Here is a 12,511-nt window from a genome sequence, read left to right on the forward strand (position 1 = left end):
GGGGGTCGTCTTCGGTTTGGTCGGCTGGTTTCATTTGAAGTGTTCGTACTCTCCTCGTCCTCTCCGTCCCTCATCCCTCCCGGGCCGCCGTGAGCGAGCAACCGGAGGTCCTGATTGGCCCGCGCCGCTCCTGACGGGAGGACCGGCGGTTTCGCTCTCAGATCTGCACAATAATATGAAAATAATCTTCAGACGTCCTGGTAGGGGGATTTTATTTTCATTATCAAAACATTAGTACTCAAACTGTGTTCTAGATAAATAACAAGGTTGAAACTGAGAAGTTTGGACTTACTTCTCTTTTACTTTAAAAAGAAGAGTGAAGTGCTGAATTCCACTTGGATTTCATTTTATTCCATTGAAGTTTAATTTTTGCTGGTTTTACTAGTATTGTTAATAAAACCAGTTCACACAGATGTGGTTTAAGTGAGAACGAATTGTATTGGTAATTTTCATGGAAATTGTTGACAATAAGAAGAAACATCACCAGCCGTATCCATTGAATTCATTTTTTTTTTTTAACAAGAAACTAAATTAATATTTTGATAGTTTTGGCAAATACACCCAAATGTTAGTATATCTTGTTCTAATGATTAAATTAAAGAGAAACCGCAAATAAGTCTCATCTTACTGAAAAATAAATCACCTCACTATGTAATCCATTACGTTGCACATCACGCATCCCCCCCCCCCACGTCATCAGTGCTACTGGCGCTGACCTTATGTTAGCTTCTTGGCTTTGTTGTAGAGCGAGTCCACCACTTTGCTCATGTTCTGGATGGTCTCCAGGGCCGCCTCGTACGTCTTGTCCACCGCTGGCTCGTCGAACACGATCAGCACACCTTCGCCTTGGTCCAAAATACCTTGTCAGGTGAGGGTGGTGGTGGGGGGGGGGGGGGGTAACAGAAAGAGAATGACAGTAAAAACACTGGCCGTCGATTACAGGCGCACTCACTGATTTAGTTCAGTTGATTTGAGCAGGTAAAAAAAAAAAAAAAGCATTGTGAACCAACACGCAGTAGCTGCAACATAAAGATGCAGGAAACAACAGCAAAAACCCGACGAGGAAATATGAACTCATATTTAGCTACCGAGCGTGTGGTGCATACATGGAAGAGCTGCAGACACATACCGTGAAACTTCTCATCCAGGATCATCTGTGATAGTTTCCTCTCCACGTCTCCCTGCAAAGAAAACACGCAATCCCACTGTGGGTATTTTTTATTGTCAAAAAACCCAAAGGAGCACTTACAACAGCCAACTGTTGAACTATAATAACATATATATAATATAATAATAAGTCTACAAAGGAAACATTGATGAAGATGAGCGAAAACCGTACATTGGATAGTTTGACGAGGGAGGAAATGTGTGCCATCTGTCGGAGAAAAGAAGCATAATGAATAAAGACACTCAAATTAGTGTACTGAAAGTATATTCATATTATTAGTGTGCTTAATATTTACTGAGTATATTTAGTCTGAATGAACCATTGTGGAATATTATGCGAGTTTCACTACCAACACCAACACGTTGATTATTTCTTGGCCTGTCACAATAATTACTGTATTGACTTATCATACGATATATGGACATGACCTCAATAATTTTTACGTTACCTACTTATCGTACGATATATGGACATGACCTCGATAATTTTTACGTTACCTACTTATCGTACGATATATGGACATGACCGCGATCTTTTTTACGTTACCTACTTATCGTACGATATATGGACATGACCTCGATCTTTTTTACGTTACCTACTTATCGTACGATATATGGACATGACCGCGATCTTTTTTACGTTACCTACTTATCGTACGATATATGGACATGACCGCGATCTTTTTTACGTTACCTATCTTATCGTACGATATATGGACATGACCGCGATAATTTTTACGTTACCTACTTATCGTACGACATATGGACATGACCTCGATCATTTTTACTTTGCCTACTTATCGTACGATATATGGACATGACCTCGATCATTTTTACGTTGCCTACTTATCGTACGATATATGGACATGACCTCGATCATTTTTACTTTGCCTACTTATCGTACGATATATGGACATGACCTCGATCATTTTTACTTTGCCTACTTATCGTACGATATATGGACATGACCTCGATCATTTTTACATTACCTAACCAACATGATGATTTTTGTTAACAGTGAACTTTTATTTATTGTTTTGGAGGTGTGGTTTAGTTTTATTTATTTAGGATATTTAAATAGTCTTCACACTCAATTTACAATGTCTGAATATCTTTAAGAATTAAAAGTTCACTACTCTTTGAAAGGGTGTACTTGTATTATTATGCTATTAAATTATCATCAGTGGCATAAACAATAATATTGTCTATTGCAATTATTTCTGGGGCAATATATCGTCCATCTAAAGTAGATATTGTGACAGGCCTAATTATTTCTTACGATTCCTAACTTTGTCCAGTCATTCCCGTTTTTCTACAAAAACATTTTCTTTATTTAATAATTTTATTCAGATTGAATTCTAGGGCACTGAACAAATGCTCCATATATCCTGGATACGGTTCTGTATCTGCCTGAACTAGCTGCGGTTGAACAAGGACAGATGTTGAGAGGATTACCTGGACCCTGGAGAAAGGTTCGATGACCCTGATGAGGTTCTGCTCCAGCAGGTTGTCGTACAGCGTGGTCAGATGGGTGCTGATGATGGGGTCATCCCTCAGCTCCACTTTGTACTCTGTTAGTGCCTTGGAGAAAGTGGGATAAATGGACAGTTGAATCACGAAAAAGGCCAAACATGCAGAAAGGCAGACAGTACAAACAGCAGTCTCATTAATAATGTTGTTATGGAAGATATAAATAGTTAACAGCTGCAAAAAAAGTCTGCATACAGCATGAAAACTCGAGACACAAACCTTTTCAAAGTCTGCCAGCGACCGGTTCTTGCTGGCTTGTGCCACACATTTCAGCGAGTCTGTCTGTAGAAACAGAATACAAACAAAAGGTTATAGGCACAAACATTATAAATATGTAAATACAGTATATCCAGCAACGGCCATCCATCTAATCTAGTTAAATCTAACTTTCAATGACTGTTTCACTAAGCCCTGCCCCCTTTAGTCACTGTTGCTACACCTGTAGAGCTTTCTGTTCTCTGATGACTCAGTATGCAGTTAACACAGTTCACGATTTGAGTCATTTTGGAAACGTACATGGGTTTAGACAAAGGTAGACAAGGCAGCATCTCATTTCTAGAGGGCAACCATTGATTTTGCCCGCTGAAACTATAATTGTGCCTGGCAGATGTCCTCAGCTGTAGCCAGTTAGCTAATTAAGTTGTTAGCCCGCTGGTTCAAAACACCATCTCCGGCTTTTTAGTATTTCCAGTAGACTCGTTTTAAAACCCTAACCCTGTAAATAAAAGGGCGTCGATATTGTGATATTGTGCAAAAAGGATAAAACTGCATGTCCCAGCAGGCTTTTTTTCCCCCTCTAACAAACTGTAACACCACACATTAACATATTTTATTAATGACGTGGTACTGGCCTTGGACATAACGTCTGGTTAAGCTGAAGCTAGTTAGTGCTAACACGCTAACGTTTGCGGCTCACTTTAGAGCAGACAATAATACTGTTATTTATTTAGCTAGGAAGGTGTCAAGATCTCTTCTTCCAGAGAGTCAAGCAGCAAGCAAGTTTTACATAAAATAATATTTCACATGCTTGGACAATTTTGATACATAAAAGCGGCACAAAGGAAACAGTAAAGGAAGCGAGTCGTACCGGCGACATCCATAACACACATTCCGCCTGAGTCGGCGGTTATGTAAATCAGCAACATGTTTGCCTCAGGGCAGTTTGCAAATGACCTTTAAAAAGGCATTCAAAGAAGGGAGCACCTCTAGGGTTAGGATATGTAGCAGCTCATCCCATTCACAGGGTGCAGTGAAAGAGAAAGCAGCTTTAACAAGCTCTGAATGCACCCTGGGGACATTCAAAAGAATCCCATCTGAAGAGCAATCTAGTGCTATAGTTGCTGGTAAAACCGGACAAAAAGCCGGAGATTTAAGTGGTAAGTTCGCCAAACAATGTCTTGGCAATAGCACATTCGCGCCTGTGTTTGATTTCGGTTTTGGAAAGACACCACCCTCCACACGTTGGGCAACTGTCTTTCAGGGGAGGTTTTTTTTTTTTTTATTATTACAAATGGTTTGAGTTAGAATTGAAGTTCTTAGGAATGTTAAAATGCTACCTGTCTGCCAGCGTGCCGCAGAGCTAGCTTGCCACTGATGAGGGACTGGACATCCTCTGGCCTGAAACAGAAACAATACGCATCAGACCTGAGAGCCATTCTGGGTTATTAACACGTAGAGTCACACGTCTTACATTGAATCTTTTACACGCCGACATTCTATGAATAACGGCTGCAAACTGCTTGGATGTGACCCCGATAGTGAGAGTTGATCAGTGTGCCACTTACAAGTTGAGCATGATTTTGCAGAGCAGCATGTATTTGAGGGCTGTGATGGCTCGGGGGCTGTCGATGGAGTCGTAGCCCTCGAAGGCCTCGTAGAAGTAGGAGTAAGCCGTCTTCCAGTCCTTCTCCTCGGCTGCGTGAATGATCCCTGGAAACATCCAAACACACACATGTCACACGTCAGGTTAGGTGCAACAGCAATGTTTTCAGAAATACATCCAGAGCTGCCTGCAGCCGAGCAAACAGATCCCTCACAGCGGTGTCAGTCCTGCCTTGTACCTGACTGCATGTCTAAAGCCGCTTGCAGCTTCGGCGGGCAGTAGATGGCGTTGGCGGTCGTCCTGGCGGAGGTGAGGGCGGCGCGGGCCTTGGGCAGGTTGCTCAGCCCGTGGTACGTCTTGCTCTCCAGCAGCTGCACCTCCACCAGCAGGGCCTTATCGTCCATCTTCTTCAGCTCCTGCAGCAGCTGGGTGCCTGCGGACGGCAAGTTAGGAGTCAACGCGATGCTTTTCAGTGCGTTCACTTCGTTTTTGGTTTCCAAAAGTGACAGATTTTCCCCCTGAAATGATGAGAACTAAAAAGCATGTCAAGCAAACATCCTCCAATCCCCTTTTTCTAATAAGTTTCATACGCAAGGTTTCTGTTAATTCTCAAGAAACTGAAAAACAATAACTGCAGGAGACTCGACACTCACCAAGTTGTAGTGCCTCCTGGTAGCACTTTGTGTCGAAGTAGAGTGAGATGAGACGAGCCTGAGGAGAGACAAAAAAATATAAAATGTCAGGGCCCGGTTGGACAACTTGTCTGTTTATGGGTCAGCCCATAAATAACAAATGCATGAAAAGAAATATGCAGCACAACGCTATACGTGCTATATGTTGTTGACCTGAAAACGAACGTTGCACACGCAGGTAGGGTTGTTATGTTTCAAGGAACTGTTAAAAAATTGCCAAAGCGACACATTTTATTAACATAGAGTTCGGCCTTCATTCAAAAACTGCAGTGCTCGTACTCATCTTTGTCACTATACAACCGATAGCTGATAGTTTAAAATAGCAAACATAGCAAATAATGCTTCAAGACTTCCTTTAGGACATAAGTGAGATAACATTAAACATGTTGGCTCGCACTTAGATAGTCTGGATCGCTTTTTTCGTGAATCTACATGTTTGGGGTAACCGATTACACCCGCTGAGGTGGCAACAGTATCCCAAATACTGTCGTGTCAGATAAAGCAACCGAGGGATTCTTCCAACATTTCCCTCTGACCAGACGATTGGATACAGAGAAGGTGGGAACGTCCATTGGAAAGTTCACGGCTTTTGTTTTGGTGATGTTGGAAAGTACCGCTTGTCTCCGATGTTCTGCCAGTTTGGCATCAGCATCTGGCTCTGGACAGCTAGCTAAACCCAAACACTGCATAACCGACCTCTTCGCTAGGCCACACCGTCACTAACTGCACTGCTTGAAGAAATAATCACATTTTAGGAATAAACTAAAAGGTGATTTCAGAGAGAAGCAAACAGAAGGGTCGACAATCTGTGTTTTAAGGGTATATCCAGGATGTTAAGCAACAAAAACAGGTTAAAAAGATAAAGATAGAAGCTAAAGCTACAGATCACAGTATAAAAGTCAACCGCCACATCACCTGGTGATCGAGACAGAAGACAATGAAATGTAGGAACAACAATGTTCCTGTAAAGCTGGTAGGTCTTTATCCACTGTTACAATCACTTAAAAGCTAAAGCAGCATGTGTAGAGATTCCGTCTTCAGTAGCTAGCGTAGCATAGAAGTGCTAATTAATGCAGTGTTTCCCCCACCATTGTATTAGGTTTACACAACGTTTAACCAGGACGAGCTCTAAATCCACTAAATCAGATCGAACATCAAGAATATCTGAAACACTGCATGAGAGTCTATGGAGCAGAGCCAGATAGTTGGAGGAACCCTGGTCGGAGCTGGCCGATGCTACACTATGATTGGCCAGTCTGCGTTCCAGGGGCGGGACTTGGTGAAGGGCCAATTGGAGAGATAAAGAAGAGTCTTCCAGTTACTCAGCTAGTGTTTATGAGTTGTTGTTTTCTTACATAGATAACTAAACCAGACAGCCGCCAAACAAGTCGATCATAATCTTGAGCCTGTCTGTTTGGGTTGCCGGACAAAAGGGGCGACAATGCAACCACAGACCCACAAATCCGGGCATCTTGTCGCAGCTATCTGGAGCCATATCTTGCGTAAGAAAGGCTTGTTTTCTCTCGCCCAAACCAAAGCAGAGCTCGAGAGGCTGAGCAAACCGCTGGGTGTGAACAAGCCCCGCGACACCATCACCACCACCAAAAGTCTCACCTCCAGCGCCTGTCTGAGGAAGGTCCTCTTCTCCACCTTGGCCCACTCTATGCACTCCAGGCAGAGCTCGACCTCCTGGCCCGTGGCGGCCTCCATGTCCAGGAACAGGTCCAGCAGGGAGCGGACCAGCCGGGCTGCCTTGGCCTTGGAGATGGAGTTGAGGAAGGGGCGCACATATTTCAGCAGACCCCCAAGCTCTGAGCGAGAGAGAGTGGGAGGAAAAGAAAGAGCATGAATGAATAGAAAATGGTCCATCAGGGATTGTATCTAACCCTAGACTTAACGTATTCCTCACATATATCGTCGTATTTCTGCACACAGAACGGACAAATAGCCTACCACGAGGAGACATTTGCTGAATTTGACAAAGTGTGCATTTGATAAGAATCGCTGACTGCACCTTTTAAGTGTCTTGCTGCTCAGCATCATCAGATCAAAGACAACAAACACAAGTCACAAATTGCTAAAATGTCAAGTGATGCTTGACACATTTTGTCAGTCTTTTCTTGACAGCCAATGAATCAAAATATCAAGATGTGTTTGTAAATCCATCCAATTTGGACCAAAAAAATATCAACACCTCAACAACTTTAGAGTCAGGAGTCTCACCCATGTGGTAGGAAGACTGTAGTGCTTACAGCACGACATAACTAAAGCTGTGTGTGTGTGTGCCCACATCAGGCAGATCATGAGCGTCATGTTCCCTTACCTGCAGCCTGTCCCGTCTTGGCCAGCAGGCCGCCCAGCTCCAGGATGCTCTGCTCTTTAACGCGCACCGCCTCCTCATCGCTCTCCTGGATGTCCCGCTTCACTACAAAACACACACACACGTACGATTACGATGATGATGATGTAATCGGATACGTATTGACATGAATCACAGTGATCTATGAGTCTCTAGAGACAAGCTTTGAGTCATTTTACATCATGGATAAGTTGAGTGGCAGCCAGCCAAGTGGCTAGCGAAGCTGTTAAATATTAGAGCTGTCATACTAAACAAACGATAATGACAGCTACATAACTAGGCTTTAATAGTCAACATATAGCATCACACGGTACATAAGCACACACTAAAGTCTGTGACAGAGTAGGCGGTGTTAACAGAGTCAACTCAGCTCCACATCAATTCCCATGTCGGCCTGACATCTGACAAGACGAGTAACAGCTGCTAACGACGCTGGCTGCATGCCAACGTCCGCGAGCCCGCTGTCAATAGTGAATGTCAAATGAATGAGTCGGGGCAGCTAGCGTTAGCTCGTCAGATAAGCTAGGCGGTGTGTCGCTAGCCAGCTGCTGCTGCTGACTCACTGTGCAAGCAACGAGAGAAAGGAGGCGGCCACCGCTGGGCTAGCTAACTAGGCGTAGCTTAGCTGCTAGCCGGCTAACAGCAAAAAGCTGACTAACTCAGCTGCTCCACGCGTGATGGATGGGTGTATAGCGTCCGTGTTTTAGCGTGTGCTTATGTCCTTCCTGGTGTCGCGTGGTGCCAATTATATTTACCTATAGAATGTAAGATATCGATAGAGGCATTCCGGTCTGTTCCAAGAAGAGACTGTGCTCTCTGAAACTCAGCCACTGCCGCGGCTGCCATCTTTCCTCTGCCTGCCTGCCTTAGCTCCGAGGTGGGCTCTGCCTAGCTGTTTTCCGGTCAGGACCGTTCACACGGTCGGGACAATGCCGCCCTCTAGCGGTGATGGAGGAGTTCTGCATGCCAAGAAATGCGGGCACTTCCAAAGAAAAGCTATTGAGACTACTGAACTGTCTGGTTTACCAGTGATGATACATTACTGTATATGTCATTTATAGCTTATATGTAAAATAAATGTTTTATTGGACGTTACTGAATCGATCAGTGAGGAATTTGAAGGGTTTCCACGATTAATCCGGCAGTTATTTCCACTCAGGTTGTAACCGTGCAAAGATTTTCACCGTCCAATAACTGCCTGAGAAAATACCACGGTTCCACGGTATTTTTAATAACATTTGAATGACTAAAAATTGAATTTCAAACCCGATTTGAAAAATAGCATGTAACAATGATGTTAGCAAACAGTGATGTAACCCTTGTCCTCAATATGAGTTGCATTTCAGACAATTACAGCCTACTATGCTTGATATTGACATGCAGAGTATCAAATCAAGCCCAAGTAGCCATAAACATGTGCTGGTAACACCATTTGATCCAACAGAAAGTGTGGATGCATTATTGATGGTGGATTTTGTAGCTGCAGATGACTGTACCTCCAATCCCCTAGTATTTGTGTAAATTTCACTCAGTTGAGCCAAAGTAAATACAGGGAAATGTTACACCAAACTGATATAAATACATATGTTTGGTTTTTTTTGTCTCTATTTTAGTGTGCACTGCAATAAAGGCTTTGTTTTGGAGCTGGACAGTTGAATCACGGTCACATTGGTGGTTACTGTGACTAGGAGACAAACTGAAAATGGTGGAGTCACAGGCCAGACTCCAGAAAATGGGCAGGATACAGTAAGACAGAACATAAACACATTAAATATAAAAATAGTCTTTATTTCACAAAACAGAGAGAGAACAAAACGATAAAAAAAAAATCAAATATCATGAGTTAAGTCACTCATAACAGCTTTCACAGGACGATGGAGAGGTAGTCACAAACCTGAAAGCAGAGAAAATGACAGTTAAGTTGTGACTGAAAAGAATCCATCGGACACAAGTGATACTGCTCTTATTGTTGTTATTTTACCATGAGGGGAAACTGGGTCAGTCATGTAGCAGAGAACATATGAGGACAACATGCCAGTATACACGCAATAATAAAAAGGAAACAAAAACAGTTGTTTTTTTGGTGTTCACTTCCTGAAACTTAAGACTGTGTCCTACCTTGCAGCTGATCATCAGGTTGGGAGAGCAGTCCGTGTCCAGAGCTCCAGAGAAAACCGGGTTGTGGAGACAGTCCTCCATGTGCTCCGACACCCTGGACTCCAGGAGACTCCTCAGGACGTCGGGGGTGACGTTCTCTTTCTGAAGGCGTAGAACGTTAAAAGCAAAGCCGTTACTTAAGTCACTCGAACCCCGAGCTTTCTCTTCCTTTCTTTACAGGCTCTTAGCAAAGTCGCCACATCTCGAGCCAGGCATCAAATTATATTTTGCCAATATGTTGGTGCTACTCAAAAAAACACAACACTTTTTTTGCGTCTTCAGATGTTCGATACAAATATCTGCGCGTGACTGAATATAGAATCACGTTTATGGGACTTTTTGACTTAGTAATGTTATCGTACTCCTGTTTGGAGGATGAACCTGCTTTAAGCTTTAAAACCACTGATGTAATTGCAAAAGTGTAATGTTTATGAATTAAAAGTATGCCGAATTAGCTATTAGCAGCTCCTTTCTGCGCCGCATCCATGGATGTACAGACAGCCGTCACTGGATTACTTTTATAACGAAGGAAACTAGCCGATTCTTGGGCAACTTCTGTCATATATATACTGTATGTCTGTGTGTGTGTTCTGATTTGGCCGAGTTGTGCAACAAACAGACCGTAGTGTTAATGTACAGTCCACAGGGGCAGGAGATGAAATGGCTGTTGATGTTCAAGTTGTTCCTGTAAGACAAAAGAAACATGCAACTCATAAAATATGTCTCGTTATCAACCGACTCATGGTATAAGCCAGCAGTGACAGATTCCGATATGTTTGCCTGTACAACTTATGGAATAACTTAGTGCATCTGAAAATAGATTTTTTTTAAATAATCAAGACATGCTGTCTGTGACTGGTTTAAATTGTGTTTGTGCAACTTGAGATTTGTAGTTGAAAACGAGGAGAAACCCCATTTCTAAGACTCACGTGTGACATATGGGGCAAATAATATACGCGTCCTCCATCCCCTCCACAACAGACGATATGTACTGCTGCTCAAACTGCAGGTTCCTCTCGTACTCTTCAATAATAGACATTTCTGGGGCACAAAGAAAAGAACACGCAGAGTCAACAGCTTCTCTCTTTTTACAGTGCGTCGGCAGAAATATCTCAACCCAGCCACCAGTGTGTTGTCACTTTGATCTGTGGGATTTCCATCTGTTTGAATATCTACAGTCAGGTAAAAAAATAAATAAATACATGTATTACCATGAGACACCAGCTCCTGTTGGATTTCTTCCAGTACTGCCAGTTCATCGTACTCCTTCATGACACTAAACATCTGCTCGTAAAAGAAAAGACAGCAGACTTCCACTTGATGATCAAACTTGATGAATTCATGTGAAGAGAGACTTATTATGAAATGTTATTTTTATTAAAAGGGTGCAGTGCAGTCTACAAAGGGTAGAGGTTAGCCCTCTCTGGACAGCTAAGAGTAACACAGGAGTATAGTACACCTCGTTAGGGAGAGGAAAAGACTAACCGACCTCTGCCATGCCCTCTGGCCCCCACAGCGAGGGCAGTCTCCGGTCCTCGGACTGCAGGGCGGTCCACTCCTCCTCCATCACCTCCTGGACGATGATGGAGGCCCCGGAGCCGCTCCGCTGCGGGCCGTCTCCCGTCTGGCGATATCTCTCCAGCAGCCTCGACCGGCTGTTCTTTAGCCTGTCTACACAGCGCTGCGAAACACGTAATAAGAAGAAAACAGAAGGGTGTTAAACTGACAAGAACCAGCGGCGCCCCAACATGCTAGCTGGCTAGCTAACTGTCAAGTTAGCATTAGCTTGCTGTATTTCTCACCTTGCGGTACGTTTCCTTCCATGGCGAAGTAGTTCCTTTATAAAGTGAGCGGTGTCTGTGTAAAGCGTCCATCTTTACTGCTACTGGCGAGTGTAAAGTGACATAAATAAATAAAAATACTTGTTGCAAATAAACTGGCTAAAACTGAGGGACACTTCTAAACCAAAACATCTCAGCTTTTTAACCACGTGACCCGGAACATGACATGCGCTGCCTCGGCTTGCATGATGGGTCTTGTAGTTCTATGCTGTTGAAAAATAGTTCCCACCAAAGTAGGAAGGAGTTAGAGACAGTTCAGGATTTCAGAAAATCTCCCCTGCCTTAAACGTGAAAATAGTCTTTTGCTTTTTCTGTGTAAATTTCATTTCTTCAAATGATGTAAATGATGTTTCAAAGCCTTATAGTGTAGAAATAATTAATAATAATCCTAATAAACTCTTTATTTTTGTGTTGGCCTAAAAGTGGTCAAACATCGAGTCTAAAACTAATGGAATCAGTGTGTAGATAATAATTAATCAAATGTAAAATCGTCTCTCTGCGTGAAATAATGTAGCTGAGTGGTGATGTTAAAGACAGTAGAGGTGTTAACAGTACTGTATATATCTGACAAAATGTATATATATATATATATATGCACCAACACCACTACCTCTGCCAACATTGCATCCATGCAACTATTGGTTTAATACAAAAATTTGGGACATACTAAACAAATCTCACTATCTCACAGGCCTACTATTTTTAGCGTACCAAATAGCATGTTGTATTTTTTTTCAGACGCAGCTCCACACTTTATACTTCATGACATCACGAGTTCCAGACTTCCTTCTCTGGTTTCTAGGCTTTGAGAGAGAGTAGCTCGTGTTCACAGTTACTGACTAAACTTTCCTCGGTCCCGGAAATAACATTGGAATTCTTCACGTAGGAGTTTAACCGGTTGACACGACCACTGAAAACAGGGAGCCGCTCGCTCGCACCTGAC

At 42.9% G+C, this 12,511-nt stretch overlaps 2 protein-coding genes across 2 annotated transcripts; both read right to left on the reverse strand.

Moving 5' to 3' along the window:
* Positions 1-3: 3 nt before the first annotated feature.
* Positions 4-8,468, reverse strand: LOC142939911 (26S proteasome non-ATPase regulatory subunit 11A). Its single transcript, XM_076082890.1, has 13 exons — positions 8,326-8,468; positions 7,535-7,636; positions 6,826-7,022; positions 5,173-5,230; positions 4,758-4,952; positions 4,482-4,626; positions 4,254-4,314; positions 2,917-2,979; positions 2,623-2,748; positions 1,340-1,375; positions 1,130-1,181; positions 717-860; positions 4-163 (listed from the first exon to the last, which is right to left on the reverse strand). The coding sequence occupies exons 1-12, from the start codon at positions 8,414-8,416 to the stop codon at positions 718-720; spliced, it is 1,269 nt and encodes a 422-aa protein (XP_075939005.1). The 5' UTR covers positions 8,417-8,468; the 3' UTR covers positions 4-163; position 717.
* An 869-nt stretch (positions 8,469-9,337) lies between these two features.
* Positions 9,338-11,952, reverse strand: rpain (RPA interacting protein). The gene is made up of 7 exons (XM_076082892.1): positions 11,530-11,952; positions 11,217-11,408; positions 10,939-11,011; positions 10,657-10,768; positions 10,349-10,412; positions 9,689-9,829; positions 9,338-9,464 (listed from the first exon to the last, which is right to left on the reverse strand). Exons 1-7 carry the CDS (start codon positions 11,599-11,601, stop codon positions 9,435-9,437), a joined length of 684 nt encoding a protein of 227 aa, XP_075939007.1. The 5' UTR covers positions 11,602-11,952; the 3' UTR covers positions 9,338-9,434.
* Between the last annotated feature and the right edge of the window lie 559 nt (positions 11,953-12,511).

The sequence above is a fragment of the Anarhichas minor genome, unplaced genomic scaffold (assembly GCF_050575085.1).
Source record: "Anarhichas minor isolate MPS153535 unplaced genomic scaffold, ASM5057508v1 ptg000007l, whole genome shotgun sequence".
NCBI lineage: Eukaryota > Metazoa > Chordata > Actinopteri > Perciformes > Anarhichadidae > Anarhichas > Anarhichas minor.

Excerpts from the sequence above, each read along its gene's own strand:
- LOC142939911 (XM_076082890.1), bottom strand. The coding sequence starts at position 8,416 with ATGGCAGCCGCGGCAGTGGCTGAGTTTCAGAGAGCACAGTCTCTTCTT. Across the intron at positions 5,231-6,825 it reads TCCTCAGACAGGCGCTGGAG|GCTCGTCTCATCTCACTCTA; the intron begins GTGAGACTTTTG and ends GTCTCTCCTCAG. Across the intron at positions 4,315-4,481 it reads TGCAAAATCATGCTCAACTT|GCCAGAGGATGTCCAGTCCC; the intron begins GTAAGTGGCACA and ends TTTCTGTTTCAG.
- rpain (XM_076082892.1), bottom strand. The coding sequence starts at position 11,601 with ATGGACGCTTTACACAGACACCGCTCACTTTATAAAGGAACTACTTCG. Across the intron at positions 11,409-11,529 it reads GGAAGGAAACGTACCGCAAG|CGCTGTGTAGACAGGCTAAA; the intron begins GTGAGAAATACA and ends CGTGTTTCGCAG. Across the intron at positions 10,769-10,938 it reads ACAGGAGCTGGTGTCTCATG|AAATGTCTATTATTGAAGAG; the intron begins GTAATACATGTA and ends TTTGTGCCCCAG.